This window comes from Portunus trituberculatus, chromosome 42 (genome assembly GCF_017591435.1).
Source record: "Portunus trituberculatus isolate SZX2019 chromosome 42, ASM1759143v1, whole genome shotgun sequence".
Taxonomy (NCBI): Eukaryota; Metazoa; Arthropoda; class Malacostraca; order Decapoda; family Portunidae; genus Portunus; species Portunus trituberculatus.
In genome coordinates this window covers 18,741,592-18,754,437 of record NC_059296.1, presented here as the reverse complement: position 1 = coordinate 18,754,437, position 12,846 = coordinate 18,741,592, and the positions used below count along the sequence as shown (strand labels likewise).

General features: G+C 42.3%; 1 protein-coding gene across 3 annotated transcripts in view; it reads right to left on the bottom strand.

Annotated features, from left to right (window-relative positions):
* The window catches only part of LOC123517647 (sodium-dependent nutrient amino acid transporter 1-like), a 41,505-nt gene extending 29,130 nt beyond the window's left edge, over positions 1-12,375 (bottom strand). The window contains exons 1-4 of one of the 3 annotated variants that reach the window (XM_045277950.1): positions 12,258-12,375; positions 793-906; positions 398-656; positions 94-310 (exon numbers count right to left, since the gene is read on the bottom strand). In XM_045277950.1, the coding sequence (XP_045133885.1) occupies positions 94-310; positions 398-656; positions 793-906; positions 12,258-12,266 (599 nt within the window). In that variant the 5' untranslated portion in view covers positions 12,267-12,375. Of the gene's footprint in view, positions 1-93; positions 311-397; positions 657-792; positions 907-1,653; positions 1,761-7,631; positions 7,715-12,257 lie in introns of those variants that run through there. The other 2 variants (XM_045277952.1, XM_045277951.1) reach the window with 2 other exon arrangements.
* Positions 12,376-12,846: the final 471 nt, after the last annotated feature.

Genomic DNA, 12,846 nt, shown 5'->3' with positions numbered 1-12,846 from the left:
AAACATGCACATTATTTGTACGTACATAATCCAAACCGCTAGTGATGAGAGAAAAAAAATAAGACAGAATGAAGAATATAAAATAAAATTTACACCAGGTACTCCTCAGCAGATGATATTGTTTCCTGTCCGTCGGGAAGCGTAGTGTTGGTGTGCACTGGTACACAACCACTGCTTGCCCAGGGACCACACACAGCCCAGGGCAATACGCTACTGAAGGAGGCGAAAAAGTAGAACAAACACAACGCCATCAACGACACGTAGAATGTCGACACTGCCCACGTGGACAAGGCCTGTCCGTAGCCAATACCTGCAGGCACAAATATGTGGTGAAAATACATGTTATATAGTTCGTTAACATTAAATTCTCGCCAGTCTATCAAAAATCAAGCCGCACCTTTAAAGGCAGGACAGATGGCCCACATATCGACGGGACCAGCCGAGGGAAACTGGCCCAGAATAAACTCCATGTAGTACAAGGGCTTGCCGATAAACACCAACACGATCAGATAGGGGATGAGGAACGCTCCCCCACCGTTCTCTAAAGCCACGAACGCGAACCGCCACACATTGCCCACACCAACACACATAGAGATGCATGACAGCAAAAACTCTCGCTTGTTGCTCCATTGTTGTCGTTGCGGTTGTTCTCTCTCCTTGGTAAAGAACGCTTACTTTGGTTTATATATCAACATGTGAGAAGACAGAGAATATTAAGATAATTGAGGCTTTGTCATTTAAATTTCTTACATGAATAAATGTTTGATATTTCTCTTTTCAGTGTTGACTTACCTCAGTCGTCCCCTCTTGTTGCAGTGATGACTGTTGCTGCTGTTGTGGCGCCATTGGCTGCCCATTCTGTTTCTTGACGTCCTCATCCTCAAAGCTGGGGTTCACTCTTCCCTGCTGTATTATAGATATACATATTGTTAGTCGTTACGGCAAAAACTGTGGATACATGAATTATGCTCATACTTTCTGCTGAAAAAGATACAGGACACTCATATCCTCCCACACCGACTCACACCAATACACTCACCCTCTGTCCACCCTACATACAGTAATTTTCTGTGAAAAAACAGATTTCTTCAAATTTGTTATAGTGTATAGAATTCCTCTCCTCGAAAGACACGGCACTATGGTCACGGATATAGCTTTACACATAGGGAATGTAACTGTCAACATAACGTATTGGTGCACGTTTCTTGAGATGCAGCCAGCCCTTACTCTACCTGAGAGGCGAGCATTTCTCACGCTCACTTTGCGCAGCAGTTACACAGTGTTACCACGCACACAGCTACTTAGGAGGTGATAGTCATTAACAGTACTGCTATTATTCAGAGTGGCAGAACTATCGTAACAATTTCATAAGTTGACACAATCAGTGCCACATGACTTAGTGGCAACGACACATTCAGTAAATCAACCAAATACACTCCATACGAATCTTTAGAGGACCACAGATACTTTCAATCACTCTGAACAAATGTGACAATGTTCTGACTGTCTCTCGCCACTGCAAATCACCTCACATTTTCAAGGGAATGGGATAGGTGAGTCATCTCATTTGTGAAATTATCACACACAAAAACGCTGGGCAGCGGTGATGAAAGCCTTGGAATAGCTAACGGCACAGCGGCAAAAACTATTTACCATTAAAGCTTTTAGTAAGTGACGAGGAGCGTGTTAATTTCTTGCGTGGAAGGTTATGACTAGTGTTGGCTTGAGCGATCGTTATTTCGTGCTCTCCATACTTGAAATCGTACATGAATATGCTCAGGTGTTCAGAAATTAACAGGTGTTCGAGAAAGGCAAGTGTTCCACAATTTCCGATTTACTTGATTTGGCTTAAGCAAATCAAAGATAGGACTTCATTTGGTTCAAGGTTTCCATGTAATAGGGTAATGCAAAAAATAAAGAGAAAAGATTTTTTTCCTTTTTTCCTTTTTTTTTTTTTTTTTTTAATTTTTTTTACAATGCAGCAAGGAAGGAATTAGATAGTGATGTCATTCCTTCAAATGAATTGTAGGATTGGGGGACTGAAAGTACTAAGTACTTTCAGGAGGAGGAGGACGAAATAGTAGACACTTGCCGAAACGACAATTTACTCCCAGTGAGATCTAATAGCACTTGTTCAAGGGGTGCTGTGAACTTTCATTAAAGCTAGTTGTGATCTCGCTGAACGTTTCCTTTTGTGTCTCACAACTCAAGGGGGCAGTCACAGCCTGCCCTCTGAAGACAACTCTCCTTTTTCACATAAAACTACATGCACTAACCACGCACACGCACCCTTCATTTAAAATTCAAAACTCAAAATGGCGACTCCAAATTCCGCCTCGGAGTCCCTATCTGTGGAGGGGACCAGAAATATCCCCGGGTCTGACTGGTCTCCCGGTGACGACCCTAAATGTCTTGACATCTCCCGCGACTTTTTCGTCATTAACTTCTGCAACATTCGCGGTCTTAGATCTAATTTTCAATCTGTAGAACACCACCTTTCCTCTACTAAACCTCATCTTCTTTTCCTCACTTCCTCACCGAAACGCAGCCGTCTGAGGCTACCGACAGTAGCCCCTTCTCTTTTCCCTCCTACTTTCTCTATCCTCATTTTCGTTCCAAAGCTGGATGTTGCACCTATGTGCACAACGACTTAACTTGGTCTCGTGCATACGCTCTTGAATCTTCTGAGTCTTCCACCATCTGGCTTCGACTCAATAGTCACTCTAACTAAATTTATCTGTGCTGTCTATCTCTCCCCTGACTCCTCTGACTATAGTAAAATCTTTGACTATCTAACTTCAAAAGTGGAGCACCTTCTGTCCCCATTTCCATTCGCAGAGATCTCCGTCCTTGGAGATTTCAATATTCACCACCAGCTTTGGCTTTCCCCTCCCTTATCTGACCATCCTGGTGAACTAGCCTTCAACTTTGCTATCCTCCATGACCTAGAGCAACTGGTGCAACACCCTACTCGTATTCCTGACCGTCTTGGAGACACGCCCAACATTCTTGATCTCTTCCTTACCTCTAATCCTTCTGCTTATGCTGTTACCCTATCTTCTCTGTTGGGCTCCTCCGATCACAATCTCATTTCTGTATCTTGTCCTATTTCTCCAATTCCTCCTCAGGATCCCCCAAAGCGGAGGTGCCTCTGGCGTTTTGCCTCTGCCAGTTGGGGGACCTGAGGAGGTATTATGCTGATTTTCCCTGGAATGATTACTGTTTCCGTGTCAGAGACCCATCTCTTTGTGCTGAACGCATAACAGAGGTGATAGTGTCTGGCATGGAGGCGTACATTCCTCATTCTTTTCTCAACCTAAACCTTCTAAACCTTGGTTTAACACAGCCTGTTCTCGTGTTATACATGATAGAGAGGTTGCCCACAAAAGGTACTTGAGCCTTCCATCTCCTGAATCTCATGCACTTTATATTTCTGCCCGGAATCATGCCAAGTCTGTTCTTCAACTTGCCAAACACTCTTTCATAAATAGAAAATGTCAAAATCTTTCAAACTCCAACTCCTCTCGTGACTTCTGGCATCTGGCCAAAAACATCTCCAATAACTTTACTTCTTCATCTTTCCCTCCTTTATTTCATTCTGATGGTACCACTGCCATCTCTTCTGCCTCTAAAGTTGAACTCTTCTCTCAAACCTTTGCTAACAACTCCACCTTGGATGATTCTGGGCTAGTTCCTACCTCTCCTCCTCCCTTTTACTATTTCATGCCTACAAATAAAGTTCTTCGTAATGATGTTTCCAATGCCCTCGCTGTCCTAAACCTCGGAAGGCTTATGAACCTGATGGGGTCCCTCCTATTGTTCTCAACAACTGCACTTCCGTGTTTGCACCTTGCCAGGCCAAACTCTTTCAACTATGTCTATCGACTTTTACGTTTCCTTCTTGCTGGAAGTTTGCCTACACTCAGCCTGTTCCTAGAAAGAGTGACCGTTCTAATCCCTCAAACTACTGTCCTATATGATTTAATCTCTTGTTTATCTAAATTTTTTTAATCTATCCTCAATAGGAAGATTCTTTTAACACACAAAACATTACCAGGTGGCCTTTGAAAATACATTGTAACGTAAATGTGAGTCGGTAAACTACTTATTGGTAGTGTAGCTACATCAGTTGTTCAACCCCGATCCCGATATATGAATACTTCGTTAAATAAAGAGATGTTTATTCATCTCTGATACAATGCAATATATAGACACCTTTTCAACTTATCCACATTTATTGATATTCCTCAGTATGAAGTGGTATAACGTGACGTGGCTGATGTGCATGTGTGCTGTGTTCTGGCTGCTGAACCTCTCCGACCTCGGCAAGACTTACCCACCATCTTATCGATTACGTTCAGCTTACGTTACAGCTACAATAAATTCATAAATGAAATATTTCTGTAGTAATGTTGCATAAATCACCATTAAACAGTATTAAAAGTATTGCTTTTTTTCTTTCTTTATTTTCTTATGGAAGAGGGGAAGCTGGCCATGGGCAACAAAACATAAAAAAAAGGCCCACTTGATTGCCAGTTCCCTAAATCATTAATAGAGTTAGCCAAAAGTCTGAGACAAATATCTTGAAACCTCTCTCTTAAAATAAATCAAGTCGTAGGAAGATAGAAATACAGAAACAGGTAGAGAGTTAAAGTTTACCAGAGAAAGGTATGAATGATTGAGAATACTGGTTAACTCTTGCATTAGAGAGTTGGACAGAATAAGGATGAGAGGAAGAAAAAAAGCCTTGTGCAACGAGGCCACAGGAGGAGGGGAGGCATGCAGTTAGCAAGATCAGAAGAGTAGTTAGCATGAAATTAGCGATAAAGAATAGAAGGATATGCAACATTTCGGCGATGAGAAAGAGGGTGAAGACAGTCAGTCAGAGGAGGGGAGTTGATGAGACGAAAAACTTTTAGATTCCACTCTATCTAATAATACTGTATGAGTGGAACCCTCCAAAACATACGAAGAGTACTCCATATAAGGATGAATAAGGTCCTTGTACAGAATTAGCAGTTGGAGCGGCAAGAAAAACTGGCGGAAACGCCTCAGAACGCCTAACATTTTAGAAGAGATGGGATACGAAGTTTCCTGTTTAGGTTATGAGTAAAGAACAGACTGAGTATAGGATAAAGCTGAGTGTCATTGAAGAAGAGCAATAGTTGTCTGGAAGGTTGTGTCAAGTTGATAGATGGAAGAATTTAATTTTTGTGGCATTGAACACTAATAGATTTTCTCTGCCTTAATCAGAAATCTTAGAAAGATCAGTAGTCAGGCGTTCTGTGGGGTCTCTGCGTGATCTGCTGACTTTCTGAAGGGTTGGTCGTCTCTGAAAGGACGTGGAAAGATGTAGGGTAGTATCATCAGCGTATTTGTGGATAGGGCAAGAAGTTTGGTTAAGAAGATTACTAATGAATAATAGAGAGTGGGTGACAGTACAGAACCATGAGGAACACCATTGTTAATAGTTTTAGGAGAAGTGTGGCTATCTACCACAACAGCAATAAAACGCTTGGAAAGAAAACTTGAGATAAAGTTGCAGAGAGAAGGATAGAAACCGTAGGAAGGCAGTTTTGGAATCGAAGCTTTGTGCCAGACTCAATCGAAAGCTTTTGGTATGTGTAACGCAACAACAAAAGTTCCAACGAAATCTCTAAAAGAGGATGACCAAGACTCAGTAACGAGCGCCAGAAGATCACCAGTAGAGAGACCCTGACGAGAGCCATACTGGCGATCAGAGAGATTGTGAAGTGACAGATGTTTGAGAATCTTCCTATTGAGGATAGATTCAAACACTTTAGGCAAGGAAGAAATTGAAACTATAGGTCGGTAATTTGAGGGATTAGAACGGTCATCCTTTTTAGGAACAGGTTGAATGTAGGCAAACTTCTGGCAAACTTCCAGTATAAAGGAAAGGTAGAAGTCTATAGATATAACTGAAAGACTTTGGCTAGGTAAGGTGCAAGCACGGAATCACAATATTTGAGAACGATAGGAGAGACCCTATCAGGTCCAAAAGCCTTCCGAGGATTTAAGCCAGCGAGGGAATGGAAAACACCATTACAAAAAAATTTAATTGAAGACATGAAATAGTCAGAGGAAAGAGGAGAGAGGGACAAGCCCATAATCATCCAAGGTGGAGTTGTTAGCAAAGGTTTGAGAGAAGAATTCAGCTTTAGAGGCAGATGAGATGGCAGTGGTACCATCAGAATGAAATAAAGGAGGGAAAGATGAAGAAGTAAAGTTATTGGAGATGTTTTTGGCCAGATACTAGAAGTCTCAAGGGAAGTTGAATTTGAAATATTTTGACATTTTCTACTTATGAAGGAGTGTTTGACAAGTTAAAGAACAAACTTGGCATGATTCTGTCCAGAAATATAGAGTACATGAAATTCAGGTGATGGAAGGCTCATGTACCTTTTGTGGGTAACCTCTTTATCATGTATAGCAGAAGAACAGGGTGTGTTAAACCAAGGTTTATAAGGTTTAGGATGAGAAAAAAAGGAGGAATGTACGCATCCATGCTAGACACTATCACTTCTGTTATGCGCTCAGCACACAGAGATGGGTCTCTGAAACAGAAACAGTAATCATTCTAGGAAAAATCAGCATAATACATCCTCTGGTCCCCCCAACTAGCAGAGGCAAAACGCCAGAGGAACTTCCGCTTTGTGGGATTCTGAGGAGAAATTGGAGAAATAGGACAAGATACGAATATGAGGTTTTGATTGGAGCAGCCCTATGGAGAGGATAGGGTAACAGCATAAGCAGAAGGATTTGAGGTAAGGAAAAAATCAAGAATGTTGGGCGTTACTCCAAGACGGTCAGGAATAAGTGTAGGATGTTGCCCTACTTGCTCTAGAATCTAGATCATGGAGGATAGCAAAGTTGAAGGCTAGTTCACTAGGATGGTCAGTGAAGTGAGAGGAAAGCCAAAGGTGGTGGTAAACGCTGAAATCTACAAGGATGGAGATCTCCCCGAAAGGATAGAGGGACAAAATGTGCTTCACTTTCGAAATCAAATAGTCAAGGAATTTCCTATAGTCAGAGGAATTAGGAGAGAGATAGAAAGCACAGATAAATTTAGTTAGAGAGTGACTATTGAGTCGAAGCCAGATGGTGGAAAACTTGGAAGATTCAAGAACATGGGCACGAAAGTCGTTGCACACATGGACGCAACATCCAGCTTTGGAACAAAAATGAGGAAAGAGAGAGTAGAAGGGAATAGAAAAGGGGCTACTGTCAGTTGTCGCAGGCAGCTGTGTTTCGGTGAGGAAATGGAAAAGAAGATGAGATTTAGTAGAGGAGAGGTGGTGTACTACAGATTGAAAGTAGATCTAAGACCACGAATGTTGCAGAAGTTCATGAAAAAAAAAAGTTGAAGGAAGTGTCAAGACATTTTGGGTCGTATTAGGATAGTGCACTAGGAATGTTGTACTTATTGGTTTTGATGTATTTTTAATATAAACAGGGCTTTAAAACACTTAAAAAAATAAATAATACATAGGGGACCAAATTTTGGACTTAAGAGCAAATGGACTGATGAGCAAGCTCTTGATACCCATTATGTTCGTAAGTTGGGGAATTACTGTATTTTCCACCTTCTGTCATGTTTTGAAGCCACCTACCATGTACAGGGTGTCCCGTGAGTTAAGGTACGTTCGATAGTTCTGTAGTAAGGTGGAGTGAGACGATCTGTGTTTCTGCCGACTTTTCTTATTCCCTTCTGCCCAGTACAAGATTCCAACAAATGAAAACAACTCTTGCTAGTATAAAGCAAACCCTAATAGGAGCTTCGAAGAGAAGGTTCGAGCTTCCGATAACACACATTTAAACGTAGCTACTTACAACCACCATTATGCTATTTACAGGTATACAAGTGAAAAGTGGTAAACTGATTCATTACGTTACAATCATTCCAGTAAAAAGCTAGTAAAGTGATTAATTACATTACACTCCTTGATCCTAAAGATCACTATATTGTAAACGTTGTACGGGACGTCTTTCTCTCGAACTACGTCGTGGAAGTGGTCTTCCTGGACTGTCGCTTTCTTCTTCCTCCTCTTGGTCCTCTTCTCCCACACTCGCTGTAGAGTTATCCACGGTGATGAACATCTCTTCTTCATCATCCTCAGCCGTTGTTTCCTCTGTTGAGAGATGGTTATCGGTACGTAACTTTGCCGTTGCGAGCCTCAGGTCCCGTACATGACGAGGCACTCCATCCACCTCCACATTCTGGGCAGACACAATCCGGGTCACAGTGCCTTCTAAGCTTCGAGAATTGCATCGCTTACTTGGGTGACGAGTCCACACACGGTCACCAACGCTAAAGCGATGGTGTTCCTCAGACGCTTGATCATGTTGGGAGACTCCATCAATACCAAGCGGTCTAACTTCGTAACAGAATATCATGTTATCAGGGGAAGACCCAGCATCGTTCCCCCGTGGCAGGGTGTTGTACCTGTATACAGCTTCCGGCACAGAACAACTTTTTCGTGCTTGTATGGTCTTGACTGTTCTGTGATTCCTCTCTGATATCCCATTACCCGATGGAACATTAGCACACCGGTACCTGACGGCCATGCCCCAGTGACTTGCAAAATTGTTGAACGTCGAGCTACGGAAGCTGGCAGCGTTGTCGGTTAGCAATTCGCGGGGTGCTCCACGCTCATAAAGCACAGATTCCAGTTGTTCAATAACGCAAATCGCGTCCTGACGTCTCAGTTTTCTCCAGATGGCATAACGCGTCGGCCCGCAGTCGATCAGTGTCAGGTAATGTTCATTGTGAACGTGGCAAATGTCCATGCTAACTCTGTCCCAGATATTGGGGACCCCTAACTCCCCTTTCTGCCACTTCGCCGGCGCAGGATCAATTGACTGGAACTCCCGACAATGTAGCACGGCATTACGCACTTGCTCACGTTGAACACCAGGGTAAAGTTTTCTACAGAAGAATAGCGTGCGTCTGATTCCAGGATGGCCAGTTGTTTCGTGGATATTTGCGATGTCCTGGTCAGACACGGCGGTGACAGCCGTACAGGACACGTAATCATTTGTCAAAGACATCCACTTTTTTGGCACTCTCGTCAATTCGTCGGCTCTGTTCATGCTCGAAGACACAAACTTGATCTCAAGGTGCAAGTTAAACTCCACGGTTACCGCTTTAAAAGTTTCCAATCGTCGCCGAATCAACATTTCACTACAGGTTTTGGTCTTCAAACGTGCCTTTCCTGATAAAGTGTCCTGAAGCCAATGGTATACTGTACGGGAATCTGTCATTAGAGCCAGTTTTTTTCATATTCCAGGAGACGGCGAGATTTAGGTCTTTGATAGCAGCATCTAGCTCCGCAAGGTTTATGTGCGTACAGTCGTTGCGGCGTAACCAACAAGCATCCTAGATCACTTCGCCATTCACCTCCAACACTGCTCCCAACGCAAGAGAGCTTGCGTCGACCCACAAAGCTGCTTCATCTCCTGCCACGTCCCACCGTCCCCGGGCTGGGTCAGCTTTCTTTACACGTCCGAGGGTTTCTGTGAGCATCGCAAGCAGGCCGGGATCCGTGATTTCATCGTCGCAGGAAGAGGAAGCTGCGTTAGCACGTCTTTTGATGTATGATGTTGCTACCCGTAGCCAGCCACAGACAGGTAGATGGCTTGTTAACTGGCCGCAGACTGAAAATACACGCCGCCTTGTTAACTTCTCCGGTAGTCACCAATCTCATTGTCGCGTCTCCAAACGAGGCCGCGACCCTCCCCCCAGACTCTGATGCCTAACACCCGAGTCCCATCATACACCCGCTCAGGTGGTTTGCACACACAATGCACTTCGTAGAACCAGTATCCACTAGAGCTTCGCAGTTCACGTTGTTAACATTCAATTTCACAGTCGGTAACGCGCCTTTCACTGGTGATGTAGAGAGGAGGCTGGTGCTGAGCTCGCCTCTCCTTGCGCGTTTCCCGAACACGTTGAAGCTAGATGTCCTCGTCGGCCGCAATTGTAGCAACGCACACTACCACGTCCTCCTCTTCGTGCGCCACGTCCAGCCAGGCAGTCTCGGGCGTAATGATTTGGCTGGTTGCAGGAAAGACAGCGCACAGCACCATCATCTGACCAGGCAGGAGTCGCTGCATGCTGAGTGAGACAGGAAACGTGTGGTGGTGACCCAACACCCAAACTGTCATCCGCCAGGACGGCTCGGGCGCGATTCAGGAGCTGGCAGATACTCATGGTTTCCAAGCGACAACCAGCTCTCAAGACATAACGAGCAGCTTCAGGAATGCCGGCCACGAACGCACAACTTAGACCTTCATCAGGAATACCACCTAAGTGCTCAGCGAGGCGGCGTTAGTCGGCCAAGTATACATCAACCGGCTCACCATCACGTAACTTTCGGGCGACAAACTGCTCGTATGCCAAAAACTTGTCAGTAGCAAAGGCAGAGATGAGCGCTGCTTTGATACTTTCGTACTTCTCTTTATCCGAACTTGAAAACTGTTGGTACACTTAGAACGCCCCAGTGGAGAGTCGTAGCGGTGCGAAATTGTGCAGCTCAGTGATCCCACGCAACTTGCACACGTGCTCCAGTTTCTCCAGCCACTCCACAACTGGATGAGACTGGCCATCAAATTCTGGGATGAGGCGCAGGTCTAAGGTAGCATAGTCACTTGGGCTGGCAAAAACTGTCTTCTTATCTTCACTCATCGTGGAGCCTCAGAATGCCCAGATAGCTTGTAGTAAGGTGGAGTGAGACGATCTGTGTTTCTGCCGACTTTTCTTATTCCCTTCTGCCCAGTACAAGATTCCAATATATGAAAACAACTCTTGCTAGTATAAAGCAAACCCTAATAGGAGCTTCGAAGAGAAGGTTCGAGCTTCCGATAACACACATTTAAACGTAGCTACTTACAACCACCATTATGCTATTTACAGGTATACAAGTGAAAAGTGGTAAACTGATTCATTACGTTACAATCATTCCAGTAAAAAGCTAGTAAAGCGATTAATTACATTACAAGTTCAAGAAATGCAAAGTCGAAAATACTCTCTACACATATGCTGTATTTTGCCTTATTTTCTAAGAAATTAACGTCCCACCTCCCTGGCACGCTAAGTACTCGAATATTGCTGCACGGCATTAAGTAATCATTATTGCGTGTAATTTACACACTATCTAGACAAGTCAAGAGCGCACCAACTCGAGTAGCATACCAACTCGAGCGGCATACCAACTCCGAGCGTCAGCGTAACCAATCTTTTTCCCCCAAAAAATTACCCAGATTGATGTCCCTTGATCGATGGTATAATAGACTACAACATTTCCGTTGCAAATTATTGCTTTTAAAGTTATATATATATATATATATATATATATATATATATATATATATATATATATATATATATATATATATATATATATATATATATATATATATATATATATATATATATATATATATATATATATATATATATGTGTGTGTGTGTGTGTGTGTGTGTGTGTGTGTGTGTGTGTGTGTGTGTGTGTGTGTGTATGTGTGTCAAGAATTACGCGGAACCAGACAATAATTATTCCTCTGACCTGATATATATATATATATATATATATATATATATATATATATATATATATATATATATATATATATATATATATATATATATATATATATATATATATATATATATAGGACCTGATCCAGCCATACGTTTGCTCTAAAGACAGCTCCACACCTCTCACCCAAGTCCACCAAAGCCGAAAAAACGGTGTTATCTAATTCTATGTATGATTTACCATCCAAATCTTCGTGGTACGGTATGCCACGACTATTTTATAGAGGAAGAATATAGCTTTATTTTTGATATACTGCTTTACAGTAGTATACCTTTATTTGATATTCTATTTTACTGCATTCGAAAGCATGACACAACAATCATGATTCATGAAAATATCAGCTTCAATTATGTTGTCTAGGGAATTTTCTCCCCGAATGTCAAGTGTTCTGTTTTTAGGGAAAATTCCTTAAATCGTACCATTGCTTTGACGCTCGACCTGGCTCCAGCACGCTCGACTTGGCAATTTCGAGTTGGTTCACGCTCGACTCGTCCACAAACCACCTATACAGTTAAAGCCTTACTGGAAACAGTTAACAAATGACTAATCAAATTTCTTGTTATGTCAGTGAAGAAAATTTACTGATAACACACCAGTACAGTGGTAAGTGGCCCTTTTTAAACATACATGGCAACTTACCAGCGTCATTGCGACTGCCCAAGGTGACGTTCCAAAGCACAACAGATAACTTGCTGTAATTCTTTCCCGCTGCTTGGGATAGTCTTCTGTGGCAGAGTAACGGCTGTCCCGAAGAACTGCCAGATGTCGCCTGTTCATTGCAGAAGGCCTCTTTTTACAATCCTATTATACACACTGTAGACATTATTCATAGAAAAAAAAAAAAAAAAATGGGATGACCATATGGCTGGACAAGACCATATACACATGTAAATATACTGTACATATGCATATGAATAAAGAAAAAATCAACTGTATCAGGTGAAAGATGCCCTGAAGGTTGATTTTTCTTGGTATATTAATACTTCACGTAGATTATCTCATTTATAATAATTACATATATATTTACATGTTGCTTATTGACTTCATTAAATTCTCTGCCTGCCGGTCCGTCCGTCTGTCTGTCTGTCTGTCTGTCTGTCTGTCTGTCTGTCTCTCTCTCTCTCTCTCTCTCTCTCTCTCTCTCTCTCTCCATATATGTATGTATGTATGTATGTATATGTATATATATATATATATATATATATATATATATATATATATATATATA